Raw genomic sequence first — 20,635 nt, 5'->3', positions numbered from 1 at the left:
GCAAACAATATACTGAGTTTGGTGGTCATTTTATCAAAAGTCCATTTTTAAATTCATATACATATATGAGTCATATATGTGAGTGAATTAATATACATGAAAATATACAACATTATGTATACATTTTTTAATTTGCATAGAAATAATACATGCATTGTTCCGTAAGTAGCTTTTATTCACAGAATGTTTTTAAGACCCAGCATATGGATGTCTTAGTACATTTTGTGCTGTTATAATGGAATACCTGAGACTGGGTAATTTATAATGAACAGAAATCTAGTGGTTTATCATTCTGGAAGCTGGGAAGTCCAAGATCAAAGGGCCGGCATCTGATGAGGGCTTTCTTGCTGTGTCATTCCATGGCAGAAGGCAAGAAAGGGCTGGGCAGGGAGAGACAGAGAAAAGGGGACTGAACTTGTCCTTTTTACAAGGAACCTACTCCCACAATAACAGCATTAATTCATTCATGAGGGCAGAGCCCTCATGGCCTAATTGCCTCTCATTAGGCCCCACCTCCCAATGCTGTTTCATCAGGGATTAAGTTTTCCAACACATACCTTTTGAAAGACACATTCAAACCATAGCAATGGAGTATAGATAGATAGATCATTCTATATGCTGTACAATATTTAATTCTATCTTGTTTATCTGCATTTTATTTGTTTCTCAGTTAAGTTGGGTGATAAGATTGCTTTCAATATTTCACCAGTACAAACAATGCTAAAACATATTCTTAATGCTAATTTACAATTGCATGAGAGTTCCAACCTCCCCTCAATTCTCCACCAATTGACCTTATTTGGTTTTTAAAGTTTTGTTACTCTAACGGGCTAAACTTTTTATCTTATTACTGCTTGTACTGGATTGCAATAAGGTAGATACTGCATTCTTATGTTTATTGGCCAATTATATTTCCTCTTCTGCAACCTACTTCTTCATATCCCATACAGTTTAAACATATTTCTACTTGTTCATTTAATCTTTTATATATATATAAAAATATAAATATATATGTATATTTATAAATATATATATTATATACACACAAATATGTATTGTATATATATATAATATATGTAATTTTATATATATGTAGTTTTGGAAATAACTTTTTTTCTGTGCACAAAGACAATTTTCTCAACCTTGTTTTTCGAATAGTGAGTTTTCCCTCACTGATTTGTAATGCCACCTCTGTCATATACCAATTTCCCACATATACATGAGTCTGTTTCTGAACATTTTATACCAGTGTTACTCAAGTGCAGCACTTTTGACATTTGGGACTGGATAATTCTTCCCTGTGGGAGGCTACCCAGTAGACTGTAAGATGCTCAGAAGCATCCCTGGCCTCTACTCACCAGATGACAGTATCAACACTACTCCCCCGTTGTGATAACCAAAAATGTCAACAGACGTTACCAAATGTCTTTGGGGGGAGAGTTAAAATAGCCTCTGGCTGAGAACCCCATTAATATTTATCTATTTCTATGTTAATTCTGTACTATTTTACCTAAATGCATAAAATGCTTTCATATTTATTAGTATAAGGCCCTCTATTGTTCTCAAAATTGTCTCAGCTATTCTTGATTTTATAAGTTTTAGAATCAATTTGTCAAATTTCACGATTTTTATTACAATTGCCTTGAATTTATAGATTAATTTGGGGAAAATGAGATTTTTATTTTATTGAGGCTTGAGGTTTATATCTCATGGGTTAACTTTCCTGCCACACAGTTTCTGGTTACCTGCACTTGGGTTCAGGACCCCAAAGAGGTCTTCTGTGCAAAGCTTAGGCTCTCACCACTGGAGACTATCACCGTTCTAGAATCCACACCTATGGGTGATATATGCAAAGTTCTCATTCTTGTGCAGCTTCCACTGCCTTGTAGGGAAGAATTGTGAGAAAGATTTTTAAATATGCTAGATTCCTCACTAGCTCACCCATTTTTTTATTTCTGCCTTTCATGTCTTTGAGATATTTTACAATTCTGTCAGTTGTAGAAAACTGATGGTAATATGAACAACTCTCAGCTGTAGAAAAGTGTACAGCAGGATACAATTGATTATCACCCTGGAGATATTGGCCATTTTTCCAGTTTTTAACTTATTATAGTTGTTATATGACTATAAATCAGTGATGCCTTTAATTCTCCTTTGAACTGGTTATAATATCTTAATACATCCATCACTAACTAATGAGTTAAATAAAATCTTTTACATGTGTTCATTTTATATTTGAGAGTGAATAAGCCTTTTTCAAAAAGGATTCTTTAACATCCTCTACCCCATTCAAAAGAAAACTGAGACTATGTGACCCCAAGGGGATCTGTATAAGTCACTGCATGAGGGGGAACAAGGCCCTTGACCATGACCTTGCTAGGGAGCTAGATTCCAATCCTCCACTATATGCAGGTTGCATTTGGATTCCATTCCTGTACCAGCTTTGAAACAGCCTTTATCAGGCCCTGTTTCCTTAATTTATCCCCTACCACAGCTATGTATTTCCACTATGTTTCTGAAACTATGTCCATGAAATTTTTCCTCTGATATCTGAGCAAGGATTTAAAGCATATATCATGCAAACTATTTTATATTTTATTTCTTATGACTTCTGTGTGAAGAGAGGGGGTGGTTTTAGTAAGTAACCACTCTGAAATCTTGATAAAGACATCCATATGGTTCAGTTTTATTGAAATTTTAAAATATAAATTGATCCTAAAATATAAATTGGCATAGCTTTATTATTACTGACTGTGGTCCTTGATTCCTGCATCTTAAAACATAATTTACTGAAAGATTTAGGCCCTCCAGAATGAGTAAGCCTTGAAATAAACCTCTCAAAAATGAAAAATATCAATCTGAAGAGTGGAGGTGTTTATTTTTATCCACTTAAATGCCCGATTGAGTCCATAAAAAATGATTCGTTTTTTTGTATAGTTGCCAGCAAGCTATATTTCTGAGAGTGACATGCCACCTGGCCCTATGGCTTCTGGCTGTCTTGCTCAGAGCATGATTGGGATCCTGTCATTAGCACAGAGAGTAATTGTTTTATTTCCATTGGCTATGGCTGGAAGGTCTATATCAAGACATTAGAAGACATAAAACTTGGATTTAATCATCTGATATAATTTCAGTAGCTGGAACACCATTTTGCTTTGCATGATTTATAATGGGAAATCGATGTGTTACTAGGATATTTCTACCTGTGTTGGTTTAAATACTTCAAAATGTCCTACATATTCCCAAATCTATTGACAATTTTTTGAACAAGAATCATGGCTAACTGTAAAAAATATGCCTGGAGCTTTCCTGCTTTTTAGTTTATTAGATCTGAGAGTTTCAGACCTGCTATTTGTTGGAGAATTCTAAAGTATGAGAAAAAAGCAAAAGAATCAGTCTGTATTTTGGATATGAAGAATTGTCCTTTCTGTGGTTAGGAAAATGACCATATTTTGATTCCACTTCAAGGGAGCTATATCTTAGGAATTAGATTGAATTGTTTACTCTAAATTGGTTTAAAGACACCCAGTCAAAAAAAGACTTCCTTTGTGAATAGTTTAATTAGATGTTCTATAATGAATGAAATTACTGAATCCTATCAAAAGTATTTTCAGATCTGAAAACTATGAGTTGAAAATGAAAAATAGACTCATTAGGTCATCGGTAAGAATCTGTTGCTTTCAATAAGTGTCAGAATCTATGTTATTAAAATTGTTTTAAAATAGACTTAAAAGCACTTACATTTGTGAATAGCTTCTTCTAATTCTAAAGCTGCTGGTATCTTGTTCACTTTGACAAAATGTCCTTAGTTTCCCAGCTATCTGAAAATGATAATCAAATTCTCAAACATAAAAATGTCAGGTTTCACTTTACATTTGAATGGTATATACGTGCAGAAGCTAGTTATGCCCATAAGATAGCCAGAGCAAACCATGTGGTACCTTCATAGAGCACAGATATTTTTCTGGAGTTTCTAAGAACCTTCCCCATAGATATCAGCTACTTCAGCATCCTGGTCTTGACATTCTAGTTGCAGGTACATTTAAACTCTTGAATAAAGATGAGAATTAAAGGAAAATTCATCACTTTTGAACTTATAGGATCAGTTTCCTATACGGAACCAGGCAGGAAAAGTCTGTTTATTAAATCAATGGCCATGGCTTTTTGATTAAAAATAAGTAAAATTCTCTAGAGCCTCTCCTGCCATTTCCCACTGAACAATGTTTTATTAAATGAAAAATGTGGCCCACTTTTTTTCTTCTCTGTGATTTTCAATGACTCTGTAAGTTTTAGAGAAGGAAACAATCTTCTTAATTACAATGCTATATATTAGCATAGCTTTCATGTTCTTACAATTTTTGTACTAGCTAAAGAATAAGCTGCTTGTGTAAGGGTCAAAAGACCATCCTGTTGGGAACCAGTAAATAGTCGAGGATTATAAAAAAAAGATGAATACGATATAACAAAGGGTGAACGAAGTGTTGCTGAGAGGCAGTAAGTTGATAATTGGCACAGTTTATCCCTTGGACTGTTCATTTTCCATAAGCACCCTTATAAACAAATTGAAATTCTTCACTATCTAGAGAAACTATATTTTCACCAAACAAGATAGAGCTATCTGTCTTAAAGTTCTCACACTTTACATCAGCTGAGGGAACCCAGAGTTCCAACAGTCATTGTATCCATCCATGGCTGGGCAGTATGGTAGGTATATATTTAGTCGTGTAAGAAACTGCCAGAACTTTTCCCAAAGTGATCGTAAGATTTTACTCTCCCTCCAATAATGTACAAGAGTTCCGGCTGTTCTATATCTTCACCAATATTTGGTGGTGTTCTCCAATGTATGATAACCTAAATACAAATACGTGTTGATTTTAATAACTATGCCTAGCTTCAGAACAAGGACCAAAGAGAAATAAAATATAACAGTGGGTTTCATTATACATTCCATTCACAGCCCTCTCCTCTTTAAATACCTCACTGTACTTCACCTATTTATTATGTGCAGAAACAATGGCCCAGAGACATATGCGCAATGGAAATCAACAGAGATTTATTGCTGGAGTTAGAAAGCCACAGTCTCTTGGTATTCACTCTCTACAGCCTAATGGCTGGGAAATTAGGGAACTTAATTCTATATATAAAATTCTTTTGTAATAAAGTGATAGTCTGTAATATTAATTTTTCTGTATTTTCATCTCCTGTCAGGTGCTGACAGCTTTTAAGGACATACAAAAGGAGGTGAGATTAAATTTTGATTCTATGAATTCCCTGACCTCCTCACCTGCCCTTGATCCCAATTTCCCATACCCTACTGAGCTGTTCATTCTGACCACAGTCTTATCTTTATTTACCTAATGGTTTCTCCGTTTCAAAAAGTAGCACTGACTTGTCAGTCCAGACATCTAAGGCAAGAAGATGCCTAACAATTCTTTTGAGGAAATGTGATAATATAGAGAGAAAATTGTATTTACCAGAACTTCTCTCAACAAGAATATCCTTTGTGGTTATATGAAATGCTGATAAGTGACTGAGTTAGGGAGAATCCCCAGGTGACGTGGTAAACAGCCTTCTTACCTGAGTATGCGCATTAATTGCAGGGGTGTGCAAGTTAAGAGGCCAGGGCTAAACTTCTCGGGTAAATAGAAACAATCCTCTTCCTGCTCTTCCTCTATACAGATTTCAGTCTCTTTTCTAAACACCGATCAAATATTTAAGCAACATAGTCACATATGCACTATATTGTTGGCCTGCCCCAGACACTGAGTTATTATATTAGCTTGTTCAAGGTGCTGATATATCTCACTGTCACATCTTGTTTTTGTCTCTCAGAGTAGAGAGCAACAGACACTATCTACACAATTACTTATCAAGAGACTGTTTACATAGGCTATAAACAGAAAAACACAAACTTAGGACAGTTAAAAATACTACAAAGCCAAGGCCAACAGGAAACTTCTGTATGGATTTCTTAACTTTTGTTCCTCGGAATAAAGATATAATTTTATTAAAATTAGAAACAAATGTAATATGAGCCTCCTGTGGTCTTAGAAACAGTAGCTCCCTCTTCCTACCTGAGGAGGAATGACGGGCAAAGGGATTCAGAAGGCACAGAAAATAAACTTCCTCTGTTTCACTATCAGATCACTTTTGACCTTAAAACTGAGCCCTTTCCTATGGTCCAAGAAGAGAGATGCCATTGTATTCTGTTGCCATGTCTGTGACTTACTCTAATGAAAATTATAGCAGCCTTTGCCTCCAGCTGGTTATAGGTAAAAGGGGGCACTAGATGGAGATCAGAAGTTTGATATTTTCATCCAAGTTTTGCCTCTGGGTTCAGGGTGCCTCCACCCTACCCAGAACTTTAGTCCCCTGAGGCCACAGTCTCCTTCTGGAAGGACTTCAGCTAGTGGGAGGAGTAGGCTTGTCTATAAGTGGGACTTGTATGTGTTGACTTCCATCCTCTCAGGGCTTGTATTGAAGTTAACAGTCCATCTGACATCCCTGTGCTGAAACTCTCTTCCGGTGCTTCTTCATGAAATCCATCAGACACCATCCCTGCCCTCATAGATCCCCCAGGCTGCTGCAGACAAAACAGACTCTCTAGTCACTTTGTACAAGGGAAATTTTTGTACTTAAATACTGAGGAAAGAATTGATAAGTCAAGCATAAGATAGCAGAGAGAAACAGAATTAGAATGTGCTTTCTTTCTGATTAGGCCACAGCTTGCTCCTATTTATTCATCCATTATTCAACAAACATTTATTGAACATATGCTGTATGCAGGGGATTATCTTAAATGGTTTTGTGTGAGAGACACAAAGATAATACAAATTCTGCATTCAGAAAACTGAGAATTTCATTCCATTCCCCAAAAGCCCATATTTCCCAAATAGACATCCCTACATTTACTAAAGACTACAGCTGGTACACTAACGGTCCAGAAACCAGCCCCTGAGTCTCTGACTCTCCAAATTCTCATTATTTTTCAGCTGCAGGAAGATGCTCGGATTCGAGGTAAAAGAGCAATAATCCAAGGTTTGAATAAAGAATCAAGGGAGGGAATTTGGGAAGGAATAAGGAGGAATTCATCCCAAAGTTTCATCTTAGGATATTTCATTTGCCTTGAAGCTGGAGTCCAGGTCTTCTTTTCCTTTCCATCTTCAACCAAGCTGGGCACTGACTTTCCTTGAAGTCTCCATGAGCACTGGTTCTCTCTCCTCTATCCAGTCCAGTTACCTGGTATCTTAGTCTATTTGGGCTCTATAACCAAATACTATAGATTGGGGGGCTTAAAAACATCAGAAGTTTATTTCTTACAGTTCTGGAGGTTGGGAAGTCCAAGGCACAGGCAGGTTTGTTGTCTGATGAGGGCCCACTTCCTGGTTCATAGACAGTGGTCTTTTCACTGTGTCCTCACATGGCAGAAGGGGCAAGGGATCTCTCTGGGTTCTCTTTTATAAGGGCATTAATCTCATTCATGAGGGTTCTGCCCTCATGACCTGCACCACCCAAAGACCCCACTTCCAAATACCATCACATCGCAAATTAGGTTTCGATATATGAATGGTCAGGAAACACAAGCATTTATTTAGTCTACAGCACCTGGACAGGAATAGCAGGATCCATTTCTCCCTTAAATTGGCTGCTGTGGGCTTGAGGACACTCTCAGCCCTCAGTCAGACATGATTCTTTTCCGTCGAGGAGAAATGCCAAGCACAGACAGAAGCAGCTTCCCAGCTTTGCTATAAAGGCTTAGCAGGACTGGCATAGGGATGGAAAAACAGGGAGGTCACAGAGGAATGATTATTCAAGGTCGTCAAGTTATAGTTATCAAATGCCCAGATGTGAATTCTAGAAAATACTCAATATATCCAGTAGTCTAGAATTATAACATAAAAGCCATATTTGGAGCTCCTTCCTCCACCCATCCAAGAAAAAAAATATATAAATCAGAGCTTTTCAAACTTTTTTTATGTATACAAATCACCTGAGTCCCTTGTTTAAAAGCATATCAAATTCTTATTCAGTAGGTCTAGGGTGGACTTGAAATTCTGAGATTCTGTATTTCTAACAGGCTTCCATATGACACCAAAGCTGCTGGTTCACAGATCACACTTTGATTATCACAGATATATGTATATAACTGAGCCCAAAGAGAGATCCTCTAATGTCAGGATAAAATAAGATTTAATTCAGGGACTTTCAAACCCCATGGAAGGGTTGAGGAGACTTTAGCTGTGGGTACAGGAAGCATGGGGGAAGGGAAATCTAAAGGAGATTGTAACTACTCTTGGGGTCTCTCTGGCTATTGGAACCACTTTGGGCTTTTCTAGCTTCTCCACATAACAGAGTTCATAAGAGGCCAAATCTTCTTGGGTATCTTTTAAAACAGAGAGGCCAGAGAAGACCCCCTCCGTTCTTTCTTCAAGCCTGGTCAATCACCTCTACTCCAGAATAAAGAAATGTGGCCTGGAAGAATCCACTGTGAGATACAGAGAAACCTTTTCTTGGATGTTGATCCCTAAGGGTCAAAAGATCAAAAGGGTCAAGCTTACCTCTATTTGTAGGATGCTTGCGTGTCAGGCCTTATTTCCAAAGAGGTTGCTGCAGGGCCCTGAGAGTGCCCGCCTGATGACCCAGGCTGTAAAAATGTGGATTTAGGATCTAACTGCTGCTGTTGCTTTTTCACTTCTTGAAAGGTGGGGGAAGGGTGAAATTCAGGGTGAGATGAAGAGACTGCAAGTCTTATTGTATCCATTTTCCATACCAAAAGCGGAGATAAGAAATGAGAAACCAGAAAGAGAGGCATTTGGCTAATTCTTAAATGCCCAGCACTGGTCGAACAGAGCTCCGGTGACCATGATCCACTATGCTTTATAGATAGCCAGATGTCTGGTGCCACATTCTGCAACCATTTCTCTGACAGGCCTATAGGTCTTCAGTATCCCCACAAGTCTGGTCCCTTCCACTTTGACTGGCTATACTCCAAACTAGGGATATGAGCTTGGCAATTGGGGAGACAGTTCCAGACCCCTGTAACAGAATGACTCCTTCCTCTATCCACCTCAGGGATGAGCAAATGCTCCATGACACCCACATCATCTGCACCCAGGAATGGGTAAGTGGCCCTATTCTGACAGTCCCCAAGGGAGATGGCATCCACCTGGATATGGTCATCAAGGCCAGGAATATAGCTAGCTCTGAGTCTTGAGCTTTCAGAAGCCTATTCTTCCAATACACATCTCTTCTAAGGGGGCAAGAGGTGGCCCCACCAACACTCTCAACTGATGGTGAGCAACAGAGCCAGGGCTTTCTCCTCTGTTTTCAGCCCAATCAGAAATCCCTGAAATCTCAGGGTTAGTCCTAGACCTCAAGATAATAGATTTTGGAAATTTTTCCTCATTCAATTGAAGGAATAAGGGAACATAGAAAGAATGATGGAAAGGAAAGGAAAGTCATGAAGAAGGAGTAAATAATCGGGGGCTTAGAAGGTTATGAATAAAATTAACAAAATGTTGACAGTCCAGTGCTCTAACATTGGGAGATGTCAATTCCTTTTCCATAAGAACAAGATGAGGAGAAAAAATCTCCAGCTACCACAACAGAGATTTAATTTAGACGTAAGAATGACTTTCCCATAGTGACAACTGAGAAACAGAGGACTGGGTAGTCAAGAAAGACAAGGCAAGCATGAGGAATTTTCCTGATGAAAACATAGGCTCTGATAGGTTATGACACACTTCATCTCCTGATGCGCAGCAAGGGCTTTTTCTTATGGGCCACACAATAATCGGGGAATTGCCACTCCCAGAGCCAGTGATGCTCATTCCTGATGGAGTATGATAATAAAATCCCTAAGGACAGTGGAGGCCAGGGAGGGAGCCCAGAGGGTAAGATCTCTTTCCCTTATACATGCACAACCTCTTCTTATTTGGTACAGAAACATCAGGACTCCAGATTCCTGGAGGACCCCAAATTTGAGAAGATCACACTTCAGCAATGGAAAGCAACCATCAGGAGCCCGTGCCCACAACCTTAGAACACATCTCTCTGGTCAATCACCGTGCTCTTCTGGACCCTAACTCTATAATCAAAGAAGAAAAACTCCTCTGCTTCTACCAGGTGTTTCACATAGGCAGCCTTTCCCCCGACCTTTACCTGCCCACCCCACCATAGTCAGATCCTCTCAGGTCCTCATCCCAATGTGGCAGAGCAGTGCCCCACCAAGTAGGTGTGGTCCAGTACAAGGGACAATGGCGTGAGAGGGCAGGGCTAGGCCAGGTTCTTTTGGTCTCTGTGATCAAGACAAAGAGCCAAACAGCATGCATCAGGTGTGGATAGTTCTGTACAGGGAGGCTTGTTCAGGAATCAGGGAGAAACACTTGTGAGAGAAAGAGAGGGAGAGGTGGAAAGCTTAAAAACACACTAATACTTGTGAGGCCTGTAATTCCCTTCTGCAAAGTGCTCTGGAAACTTACATCACTTTTAGGGCTTAATTCAGTATCAAGAGTCAAATACAATACATCCATAATAGGCTCCTTTGTCAGAGTTTTCTTCAATCAAGTGCTTGAGTGTGATGCCCCCAAAAGCACTGCTTAAGTAACAGGTCATTTCCATAACCCTTTTAACTCTCTTACTCTTTAGGCTCATCTGACACCTAATCCCACATGGAGAAAAAGAGTGGCCACACCCTCTACCTCTCTAGGGCTCATTGAGAATTCTTTTTAAGGCAGGGTCTGAGTTATAGGTGATGGAGAAAATTGGTTTTACCTGCCTGTGACTATTTTTTTTTTTTTTAAAAACCCTTTCAAATATTTTACCCTGTTTCCCCTATAAATCCTCAAAATACACAAAATATTCAATATTTTGGCAAAAAGATTACATCTTTCTGAAAGAACACATACACTCACAAAACCTCTGTCATCACTCAAAATGCAGTTTTGGTTCAGATATTAAGGCAGGAAGCTTCCTTTCTCTTCAATACAACATAGCACGTGCAGGACAGCAAAGATCCTGAAGTGTAAAGTGCATAGAATATGGTCTAAAACTAATGGATCGCCTTGTTCAGTTCATGTTGGATGTCTTGGGGTAGAAGCATCACCACAAGGACTGCTTTTACAATGCCGCCTGCCTAGTAAACTACCTAGCAGGGAGGAGATTAAATTTCTTTTATTCCCACCCATGTGACTGTAACATCTAGGGCACAGCTTCAAATGCCTGAAAGAGAAGATATTAGGCAGACATCATCACTGAACCCAGAAGAGGGAGGAAATGCCAGGGTCTCTGGCTGCAACTGGAAACTTGGAAATCAAGTGAGACCCAAGCACATAGCAACTGCTGAGCTAAGAAACCAGCAAAAAAACAACTGACGAAATAAATGTGATGTAAAAGACATTTGCCCTCTTGGTTCTTCCTGGGCTGTAGAATGTAGTGATAGAATTTCATATGTACATGATACAGTCACAAGCTGCGTAACAAAGTTTCAGTCAACAATAGACCACATATGTGATGGTAGAGCAATAGGCTATACTGTACAGCCTGGCTGTGTGGTAGGCGATACCATCTAGATTGGTGTAAGTATACTCTATGACATTCGCACAATGATGAAATTGACAGCACATTTCTCAGAATGTATCCCTGTTGTTAAGCGACACATAACTAACTATACATTAGGAGAAGATCTGGATTCTAAAGTCATAAACTCATTCTGACTTTGTCTAAGTTATTCTTTGTGGGCCTCAGTTTCCTCTCCTGTAAAATAAGTAGACATAACTAAAAAATGCTGAAGGTTCCTTTCATTCCTAATATTCTGTGATCTAGAAGGTCTCACTGTCTACCATTCCAACATAGTTATCCCCCCAGCCTGTGAAATGGCACCTAGCACGAAGTACTTCCTACAAGAAAGGACTATTCAGGATATTTGCCAAAGATGGTAACCTTTGCACATATAGAGGCACATATTCCATGGCAGGGGAGGTAGAGTTTTTATTTATTTCCTTTCTAAAAAAAATCTGAACAAATGAATATAACAACTATAAAAAATAGGATTTAACACCAGGAGTGAGAATTTGTCACAACACCAGTGAAATAACAAACTGAATGCATTATAGAAATAAAGTAAATTTAAAAAATTTTTCATCTCATTAGATGTTAACTTGGCATTTGTTAACATACAAATTTTTATTTTTTAATTAAGACTATGAAATTAATGGAAAATTTTTTACATAATAGACACCATAATTACTGGGTTGTATTAAAACAAAAACTAGACAAGGTAGCCCTCTATTTTCATGCTAATGCAACAGTATTAGAAATGCTGTCAGTGGTTTTCCATTTCTTTCTTTTTTAATTTTTTATTGAAACATATTGATTGTACACATATATGGGGTACAGAGTTCTATGTCAATATGTGTATACAATGTGTGCTGATCTGCTCAGGGTAATTAGCATATTCATTATTGTAAAACTTAATTATTTCTTTGTTATATGCACATTTGATCTCTCCTGTAGTCATTTGGAAACATGTAGTAAGTCATTATTAATTATAGATTCTTAGGTCAACTGTACACCAATAGGACTTATTTTTCCTATCTAACTGTAATTTTGTGTGCATTAACCATCCTCTCAATAGCTCCCCTTTGCTTCCTCTTTCCTGCCCCCATAACCACAGTTCCTCTCTCTCCTTTTAACATTTCAAATTAATATTATTATTATTATTATTTATTTATTTATTTCTGGGGTTTTTTTCTTTGTTTTGTTCTCTTAGCTTCCACATATGAGTGAAAACATGTGATATTTCTCTTTCTATGCCTGGCTTATTTCACATAACATAATAATAAAGATGACCATTATGACGCTATCTTGACTTGGGACATTTTCAGCTAACTCTTCCACTTTGCTGGATTTTAAGTTCATTAGATGTGGTGTCGTTTTCTTAATCCCCTTGCTATTCATTTCCATGGGTAGCATCCATGCTGGAGATCCTCAGAGCCAATCAGCCCATCACAAGCTTCATACTCAATGATGTGGAAGTCCAATTAGTGAAGTCCGACTCTTCACTCTGCCCATTTTTTAATCAGGATATTTGGTTTTTTACCATTAAGTAGTTTGCATTCCTTGTGTATTCCGGATATTAATCCTTTGTTGGATGCATAGTTTGCAAATATTTTCTCCTACTCAGTAGGTTGTCTTCTCACTCTGTTAATTATTTATTTTGCTGTGCAGAAGTTTTTTAGTTTAATATAATCCCATTTGTTTATTTTTCCTTTTGTTGCTTGCACTTTTGGGGTCTTATTCATAAAGTCTTTGCCAGCCCTACTTCCTGAAGTGTTTGCCCTACATGTTAGGAGTTTTATCATTTCAGGTCTTATATTTAAGCCATTAATCCACTTTGAGTTGATTTTGGTATATAGCAAGAGGTATGGTAGTTTCATTCTTCTACATATGGATGTCCAGTTTTCCCAGCACCATTTACTGAAGAGGCAGTCTTTTTCCCTAATTTATGTTCTTGGTGCCTTTGTTGAAGATCACTTAACTGTAAGTTTTTGGTTTGATTTCTGGGTTCTCTATTCTGTTCAATTGGTCTGAGCGTCCGTTTTTATGCCAGTACCATGCTGTTTTGGCTCCTATAGCTTTGTGGTATAATGTGAGGTCAGGTATTGTTATGCTTCCAGCTTTTTTTTTTTTTCTTTTGCTCAAGATTGCCTTGGCTATTCGGGGTCTTTTGCTGTTCCATATGAATGTTAGGGTTTTTTTTTTCTATTTCTGTGAGAATGTCATTGGTATTTTTGATGGGGATTGAGTAGAATCTGTAGATCACTTTGGGTAGTATCGACATTTTCACAATGTTAATTCTTCCAATCCAAGGGCATGGAACATCTTTCCATCTTCTTGTGTCCTCTTTAATTTCTTTCAGCAGTGATTTTTAGTTCTCATTGTAGAGATCTTTCACCTCCTTGGTTAAATTGATTCCTAGACACTTTTTTTTTTTTTTTTGGTGACTATTATAAATGGGCTTGCTTTCTTGATTTATTTTTTCTGCTAGTTCATTGTTGGAGTATAAAAGCTACTAATTTTGTGTGTTGATTTTGTATCCTGCAAGTTTACTGAAATAGTTTATCAGTTCTAAGGGTTTTTTGGCAGAGTGTTTAGGTTTTCTATATATAGGAACATGTCATCTGCAAACAGGGACAGTTTGACTTTGTCTTTTCCAATTTGGATGCCCTCTATTTCTTTCTCTTGCCTGATTGTTCTGGATAGTACTTTCAATACTATATTAAATAGGAGTGGTGAGAGTGCGCATCCTTGTCTTGTTTCTGTTCTTAAGGGAAAAGCTCTCAGCTTTCCCCCATTCAGGATGATTTTGGTGGTGGGTTTGTCATATATGACTTTTATTCTGTTGAAATATTTTCCTTCTATGTCTAACTTGCTTAGAATCTTTATCATGAAGGAATGTTGAATTTTGTCAAATGCTTTTTCTGCATCTACTGAGATAATCACATGGTTTTTATCCTTGATTGTGTTGATGTGGTGTTTCACACTTACTGACTTGCATATGTTGGACTATCCTTGCATCCCTGGGATGAATCCCACTTGATCATGGTGTATAACTTTTTTGATGTGTTGCTATATTCTGTTTGCTAATATTTTGTTGAGGATTTATGTACATATTCATTAATGATAGTGGCCTATATTTTCTTTTTTTGTCTGGTTTGCATCTCAGGGTGATGCCAGCCTCATAGAATGAGTTTGAGTGAATGGTCTCTGTTTCAATTTTTTGGAATAGTTTGAAGAGAATTGGTATTAATTCCTCTTTAAAGATTTGGTAGAATTCAGCAGTAAAACTATCCAGTCCTGGGCTTTTCTTTGTTGGGAGACTGCTGATTACTGCTTCACTCTCATTGCTTGTTATTGGTCTGTTCAGGTTTTCTATTTCTTCTTGGTTCAGTCTTGTTAGTTTGTATGTGTCCAGAAATTTACCCATTTCCTCCAGGTTTTCAAATTTGTTGGCGTGTAGTTGTTTATAATACTCTCTAATGCTTCTTTGCATTTCTTTGGTATTTGTTGCGATGTCCCCTTTTTCATTTCTGATTTTTGTTATTTGAGTCTTTTCTATTCTTTTTTTAGTTAGCCTAGCTAATGGTTGTCTATTTTGTTTATCTTCTCAAAAAAACAAACTTTTTATTTCATTGATTTTGGTATCATTTTGGGGGTTTCTGTTTCATTTAGTTCTGCTCTGATCTCAATTATTTCTTTCCATCTACTAATTTTGGGTTTGGACTGTTCTTGTTTTTCTAGTTCTTTGAGGTGGAAATGCTTCTGACTTTGGTATATTGATTTTATACACTAAAACTTTCCTGAATTTGTTTATCAGCTCTAGATGGTGTCTCTAGGTTTTTCCATGTATAAGATAATGCCATCTACAGACGGATAATTTGACTTCCTCTTTTCCAATTCAGATGCCCTTTATTCCTTTCTCTTGCCCAATTGCTCTGGCTAGAACTTCCAAAACTGTGCTAAAAAGGAGTAGTGAGAGTGGCATCTTTGTCTTGTTCCTGTTCTTAGAGGAAAGGCTTTCAACTTTTTTATCCATTCAGGATGATGTTGGCTGTGGATTTTTCATATATGGCTTTTATTGTGTTGAGACACTTTCCTTCAATACCTAATTTGTTGAAAATTTATCATAAAGGGTGTTGAATTTTTTCAAATGTTTTTTCTGCATCTGTTGATATGGTTTTTTCCTTTCATTTTGTTGGTGTGGTATATCATATTTATTGATTTGCATATGTTGAACCATCCTTGCATCTCTGGGATTGATCCCACTTGATCATGGTGTATAATATTTTTGATGTGTTGTTGGATTCTGTTTGCTAGTACTTTGTTGAGAATTTTGGCATCTTAGTTCATCAAGGATATTGGCATGTAATTTTCTTTTTTGTTGTGTCTTTGTCTGATTTGGGTATCAGGGTGATCCTGGCCTCATAGAATTAGTAGGGGGGAATACCCTCTGCTTTGATTTTTTGGAATAGTTTAGAAAAATTAGCTTAACATCTTCTTTAAAAGTTTGGTAGAATTCAGCAGTGAAGCCATCTGGTCCTGGGCTTTTATTTTTGGGAGACTACTGGTTACTGATTTGATCTCATTGCTCAGTATTGGTCTGTTCAGGTTTTCAATTTTTTTTGGTTCAGTTTTGGTAGTTTTATGTGTCCAGAAGTTTATCCATTTCCTCCAGATTTTCCAGTTCGTTGGCACATAGTTGTTCATAATTGTCTCTAATGACTCTTTGGATCTCTGTGGTATCTGTTGTAGTTTCTCCTTTTTCATTTTTGATTTTTGTTACTTGGGTCTTTCTTTTTTCCTTAGTCTAGTTAATGACTTATCAATTTTTTTTATCTTCTTAAAAATTAACTTTTTGTTCCATAAATTTTTTGCATCAGTTTTTTGTTCCCTATTTCATTTAGTTCTGCTCTAATCTTTATTATTTATTTCTATCTACTAACTTGGGGACTGGATTGTTCTTGCTTTTCTAGTTTCTTGAGGTGTAATAGTAGGTTGTTTATTTGAGGTCTTTCAAGTTTTTTGGTGTAAGCACTTATTGCAATAATCTTCCCTCTTAGGACTGCTTTTGCAGTATCCCATAGGCTTTGGCATGTTGTGCTTGTATTTTCATTTGTTTCAAGGAATTTTTTTTTATTTCCTGCTTTATTTCTTCTTTGACACATTGGTAGTTCAGGAGCATGTTGTTTAATTTCCATGTATTTGTATAGTTTCCAGAATTTCACTTGTTGTTGATTTCTAGTTTTATTACATTATGGTCTAAACAAACATTACATATGATTTCAATATTTTTTAATTTGTTGAGACTTGATTTGTGGCCTATCATATGGTCCATTCTGGAGAGTGATCCATGTGTTGACGAGAAGCATGCATATTCTGTAGTTGTTGGATGAAATGTTCTGTAAATGTCTGTCAAGTCCACTTGGTTTTTAGCTCAGTTTAAATTCAACATTTCTCTGCTAACATTTTGTCTAGATGATCTGTCCAATGCTAAGAGAAGCGTGTTGAAGTCCCCAGCTATTACTGTGTTGGGGGGGGTCTCTCTCTCCCCTTTGAGCCAATAAAAGTTTATGTATTTGGGTGCTTCAATGTTGGGTACATATATATATTTATGATTGCTATATCTTCTTGTTGCATTCATCCTTTTATCATTACATCATGTTCTTTATCTCTTTTTATAATTCTTGATTTGAAGTCCATTTTATCTGATATAAATATGGAAACTCCTGCTTTTTTTTTTGGTTTCCATTTGCATGGAATGTCTTTTTCCATCCCACCACTATTAGTCTAATTGTGTCTTTATTGGTGAACTCATTTCTCTTAATTTTTGGAGTAGTTTTTGAGGGGAAAACTATATTGACAGTCAGGTTGGGAATTTTAGGTTTGGTTCTGGATAAATGTGGTAGTGTAGTTTCCATGTGACTTCTCTAATTGTATTCAGTCTTGGCATTGTCTGTGAGTGCCTTCATGGCCTAAGCAGTGGGGACTTTGGCAGTTTCTTGTTGGGGTGGTTGACACTGGGCAGGGTTGTTTTGGCTGTGAGCAGGGCTTTGAAGAGGATACGCTGGTGCACTCCGTGTTTCCTAAGTTGAGGTAAGCAACCCTGTATGGGCTCACTGGGGTCACCTTTGGGGTTTCAATTTCTGGGGTAGGTGGGGCAATGAGCTCTTCCTTTCCTAATGTGGGCAGAGGTGCCAGGGAACTGAGCATGTTGCACACCCCTGGGAAAAGTTCTGGGGCACTTCTCTGAGTCCCTGGGTGAAGTAGGCAGGTTCTCTGGAGCTTCCACACTAGAATGTGTGAATCTAGGTAGGTTTACCAGAGATGCAGGACTGTGTGTGCCCAGAAGGTGCCAGCTCACTCTCCTCACCCTCTCTGCTGGGCAAGCTTGCTTAGTCGAGCATGGAAGATGAGCATGGGTCAGAGATGTGCAGTGCTGCATGCACCCAGGGGTGGCCAGCATAGTCCCTGAACCCTCTCCACTGGAGTGGTGGGCTTACTGTGTTGAGCAGGTCTCAGAGTTCCAAGTTTGCTGGGGAGGGAAGGAACACTAGTATCTGGGCAAGTTAACCAGGGACTTCAGGGCTGTGTGTAACCCAGTGCTCTCTCTGCACCCTCTCTGCTGGTACAGCCAAGCTTGCTGAGTAGGGTAGGACTCTGAGCTCCCCAGGAAGGTGGGCACAGATCTATGCAAGTTTCCTAGAGACTTGAGGGACTGCGTATATCCCTAAAGAACCAGTTTAATCCCCACACACTCTCCATTAGGATCCAGGGACTCTCATATCCCTGGGGGAAGGTAGGCATAGGCAAGTTCACCAGAGCTACACAGAGCTGTGCACACCCAGATGGGGCTGGCGCACTCCCCACACTCTCTCCACCAGGGTGGGAGGCTCTGTCCATGTCCTGGCTCTTATCCCAAAATGGCAATGTCCAGCAATGGCCCAAAACCTAGGTGGTTGGGAAACTCAGCATGTACCTCCCCTCTCAAAAAATGCAATCATGTGGGCTCCCAGCAGCTCCCAGCTGTACTCACTGCCCACAAGAGCCATGTGGTTACCTAACAGCCTGAACTACAGGCATCTGTGGTGGGAGCACCTACAGGAGACACCCTCCCCAACACCCCTTCCCCACCAGCCTACCTTGTCCCAGCAGTGCAGGGTTTCTCTAGTCTCCAGACCAGTCTTGGTGGGGTGCTTCCCCTAACTATGTTTGTCATATTGAGATTCCAGATTTTGGGAGATTTCTTCACTCTTTTGCTGGATTCCATCATTTCCTCCTAGATGCTCTATACTATAGGTGACTATCTACTTGTTGGTTGAACTTTCCTTGCATAAGAGGTGCCTCTAGTCAGCCATCCTTCCAGGAAAAAAAAGGTGAGGGGGGCATTTCTAAAAACTGTTAAACATAAAACTCACACATTTTATAGAATTTTACAAATGTATAGCAAAATTCATCCAGAAGAATAAAGCAAAATTTCCAAAAAAAAGTCAATGCATTAGTGGATTTACCCTCAAAATTTTACTTCTCCAAGTTTCAGCCACTGAAATTATATTGTATCATATTAAAAGCAAGAATCAATTAGTAGAATAGAAATGCATTATTGATCCAGGAAAAGTTTCAGCCTGCGATCAGCCAAAAATGCATAATCAAGAATGATATAGGGCTCATTAATAAATGACGTGAGGAAATAATTTCATTCACTTACATATAAAACATTACTACCAGTCAGGTACTAGGCTTAAAGAGTATGGAGATTCAAAAGAATTATAGTTGGAAAAATATCTCCTGTATAAATGGCTTAAGTGATGAAATATTAATGTCACTGAAGATCATCAAGGATGATCTAGGATTCCAGCTGGAGCAACTGAATGGAAGAGGGTAACACATCACTAGAAATTGAGAAGACTCTGAGAAAAAGAGGTTTTAGGAGGTGAAAATAAAAGTTTACTTTCAAAAATGTTATGTTTGAGAGTCAGTGAGAGATCAAAGTAGAGACTTCAAATACGTTGTTAGATATGAGTCTGAACCACGAAGGAGATTTTTGGTAGCTTTCTCAACCAACTGGTCAATTATACTTACTTGCTTTTGTTACCATGCCTTTGTTCCTGAGCTAAGAAGTGGGGAGGGTCTTCACACGTTTCCTTCCTAAATTTTAAGAAAAGAGAATGTAGCCCTAGAGAGAAGTAGGAAGTTCTTGGGGAAAGACTCATGGGGAAAGTAGGACGTTGAAAGAGCCAAGACTATGAGAGAGAGCAGGTTTTGCAAATCAGTGATAAGAATAAAATCCAAATGGCATGGGAGATCTCCAATGCATGTGTGTCCTTGACCCTAAACACACGTTTTTATTGCCTGTCTCATCTGTGCAATCCCAAATTGATTAGCCTAGAAGAAGCCTGAAAAAAGTAGGTTTCTACCTAGTGCCTAAATATCAATGACAAGGGGATAAGGGAATAGGAATAGCAGAAGCAACACATTAAAAATTTCATTAAATTAAAAGAAAATACTGATTTCTAACATTATTACTATATTTCAACATAGTTCTGAATGTTCTGGACAACAAAGTAGAAAAAAAAAAAGAAAAGGAAATGCATGGTATAAGTGTTGGACAGGGCAAGATGATACCTACGAAAAGCATGAAAGTGACCTACCTTTCTACTTGGATGCACTCAGCGCTCCTCTCTAAAGCCATGCCCTCTACCGATGCAATAAATCTGTAATGGATCAAGCCTACTCAAGGACATTGCTCCAGCAATTCTCCCCTTTTTTTCTTGAATCACTTTTTCTTTTTTGTTATGGCAAATGTTGTTCAGTATCATCTAAATATGCTGTAATTTCTCTCCTTTCTCACCCCTTCCACTCTTTTCCCTGTTATTTACAGAACCCCTCCAGCTTTCTTAGGATTAGAGCTCATGTGATGTATATTTTTCCATCTTTTTACTTTTTAGCCTATATGTGTTTCATATTTATATTTAAATCATAGTTATATTTAAAACATGTTTAAGTCTTGCTTTTTTATTTATTCTACAATTTTTAATTAATTTTTAATCTGCCTTTTAATTGGAGTTTTTAGGCCACT

General features: G+C 38.1%; 2 protein-coding genes across 2 annotated transcripts in view; both read left to right on the top strand.

Moving 5' to 3' along the window:
* Positions 1-5,035: 5,035 nt before the first annotated feature.
* On the top strand, positions 5,036-10,085 carry C12H12orf54 (chromosome 12 C12orf54 homolog). Its single transcript, XM_063115689.1, has 5 exons — positions 5,036-5,086; positions 5,209-5,241; positions 6,993-7,017; positions 9,073-9,121; positions 9,944-10,085. Exons 1-5 carry the CDS (start codon positions 5,036-5,038, stop codon positions 10,083-10,085), a joined length of 300 nt encoding a protein of 99 aa, XP_062971759.1.
* A 171-nt stretch (positions 10,086-10,256) lies between these two features.
* The window catches only part of LOC134391718 (olfactory receptor 8S1), a 47,774-nt gene continuing 37,395 nt past the window's right edge, over positions 10,257-20,635 (top strand). The window contains exons 1-2 of the mRNA XM_063115688.1: positions 10,257-10,261; positions 11,204-11,315. Of these exons, the coding sequence (XP_062971758.1) occupies positions 10,257-10,261; positions 11,204-11,315 (117 nt within the window). The remainder of the gene's footprint in view (positions 10,262-11,203; positions 11,316-20,635) is intronic.

Source organism: Cynocephalus volans, chromosome 12 (genome assembly GCF_027409185.1).
Source record: "Cynocephalus volans isolate mCynVol1 chromosome 12, mCynVol1.pri, whole genome shotgun sequence".
Classification (NCBI taxonomy): Eukaryota; Metazoa; Chordata; class Mammalia; order Dermoptera; family Cynocephalidae; genus Cynocephalus; species Cynocephalus volans.
Note: the sequence above shows the minus strand (reverse complement) of the source record. Positions and strands in the feature narration are given on the sequence as shown.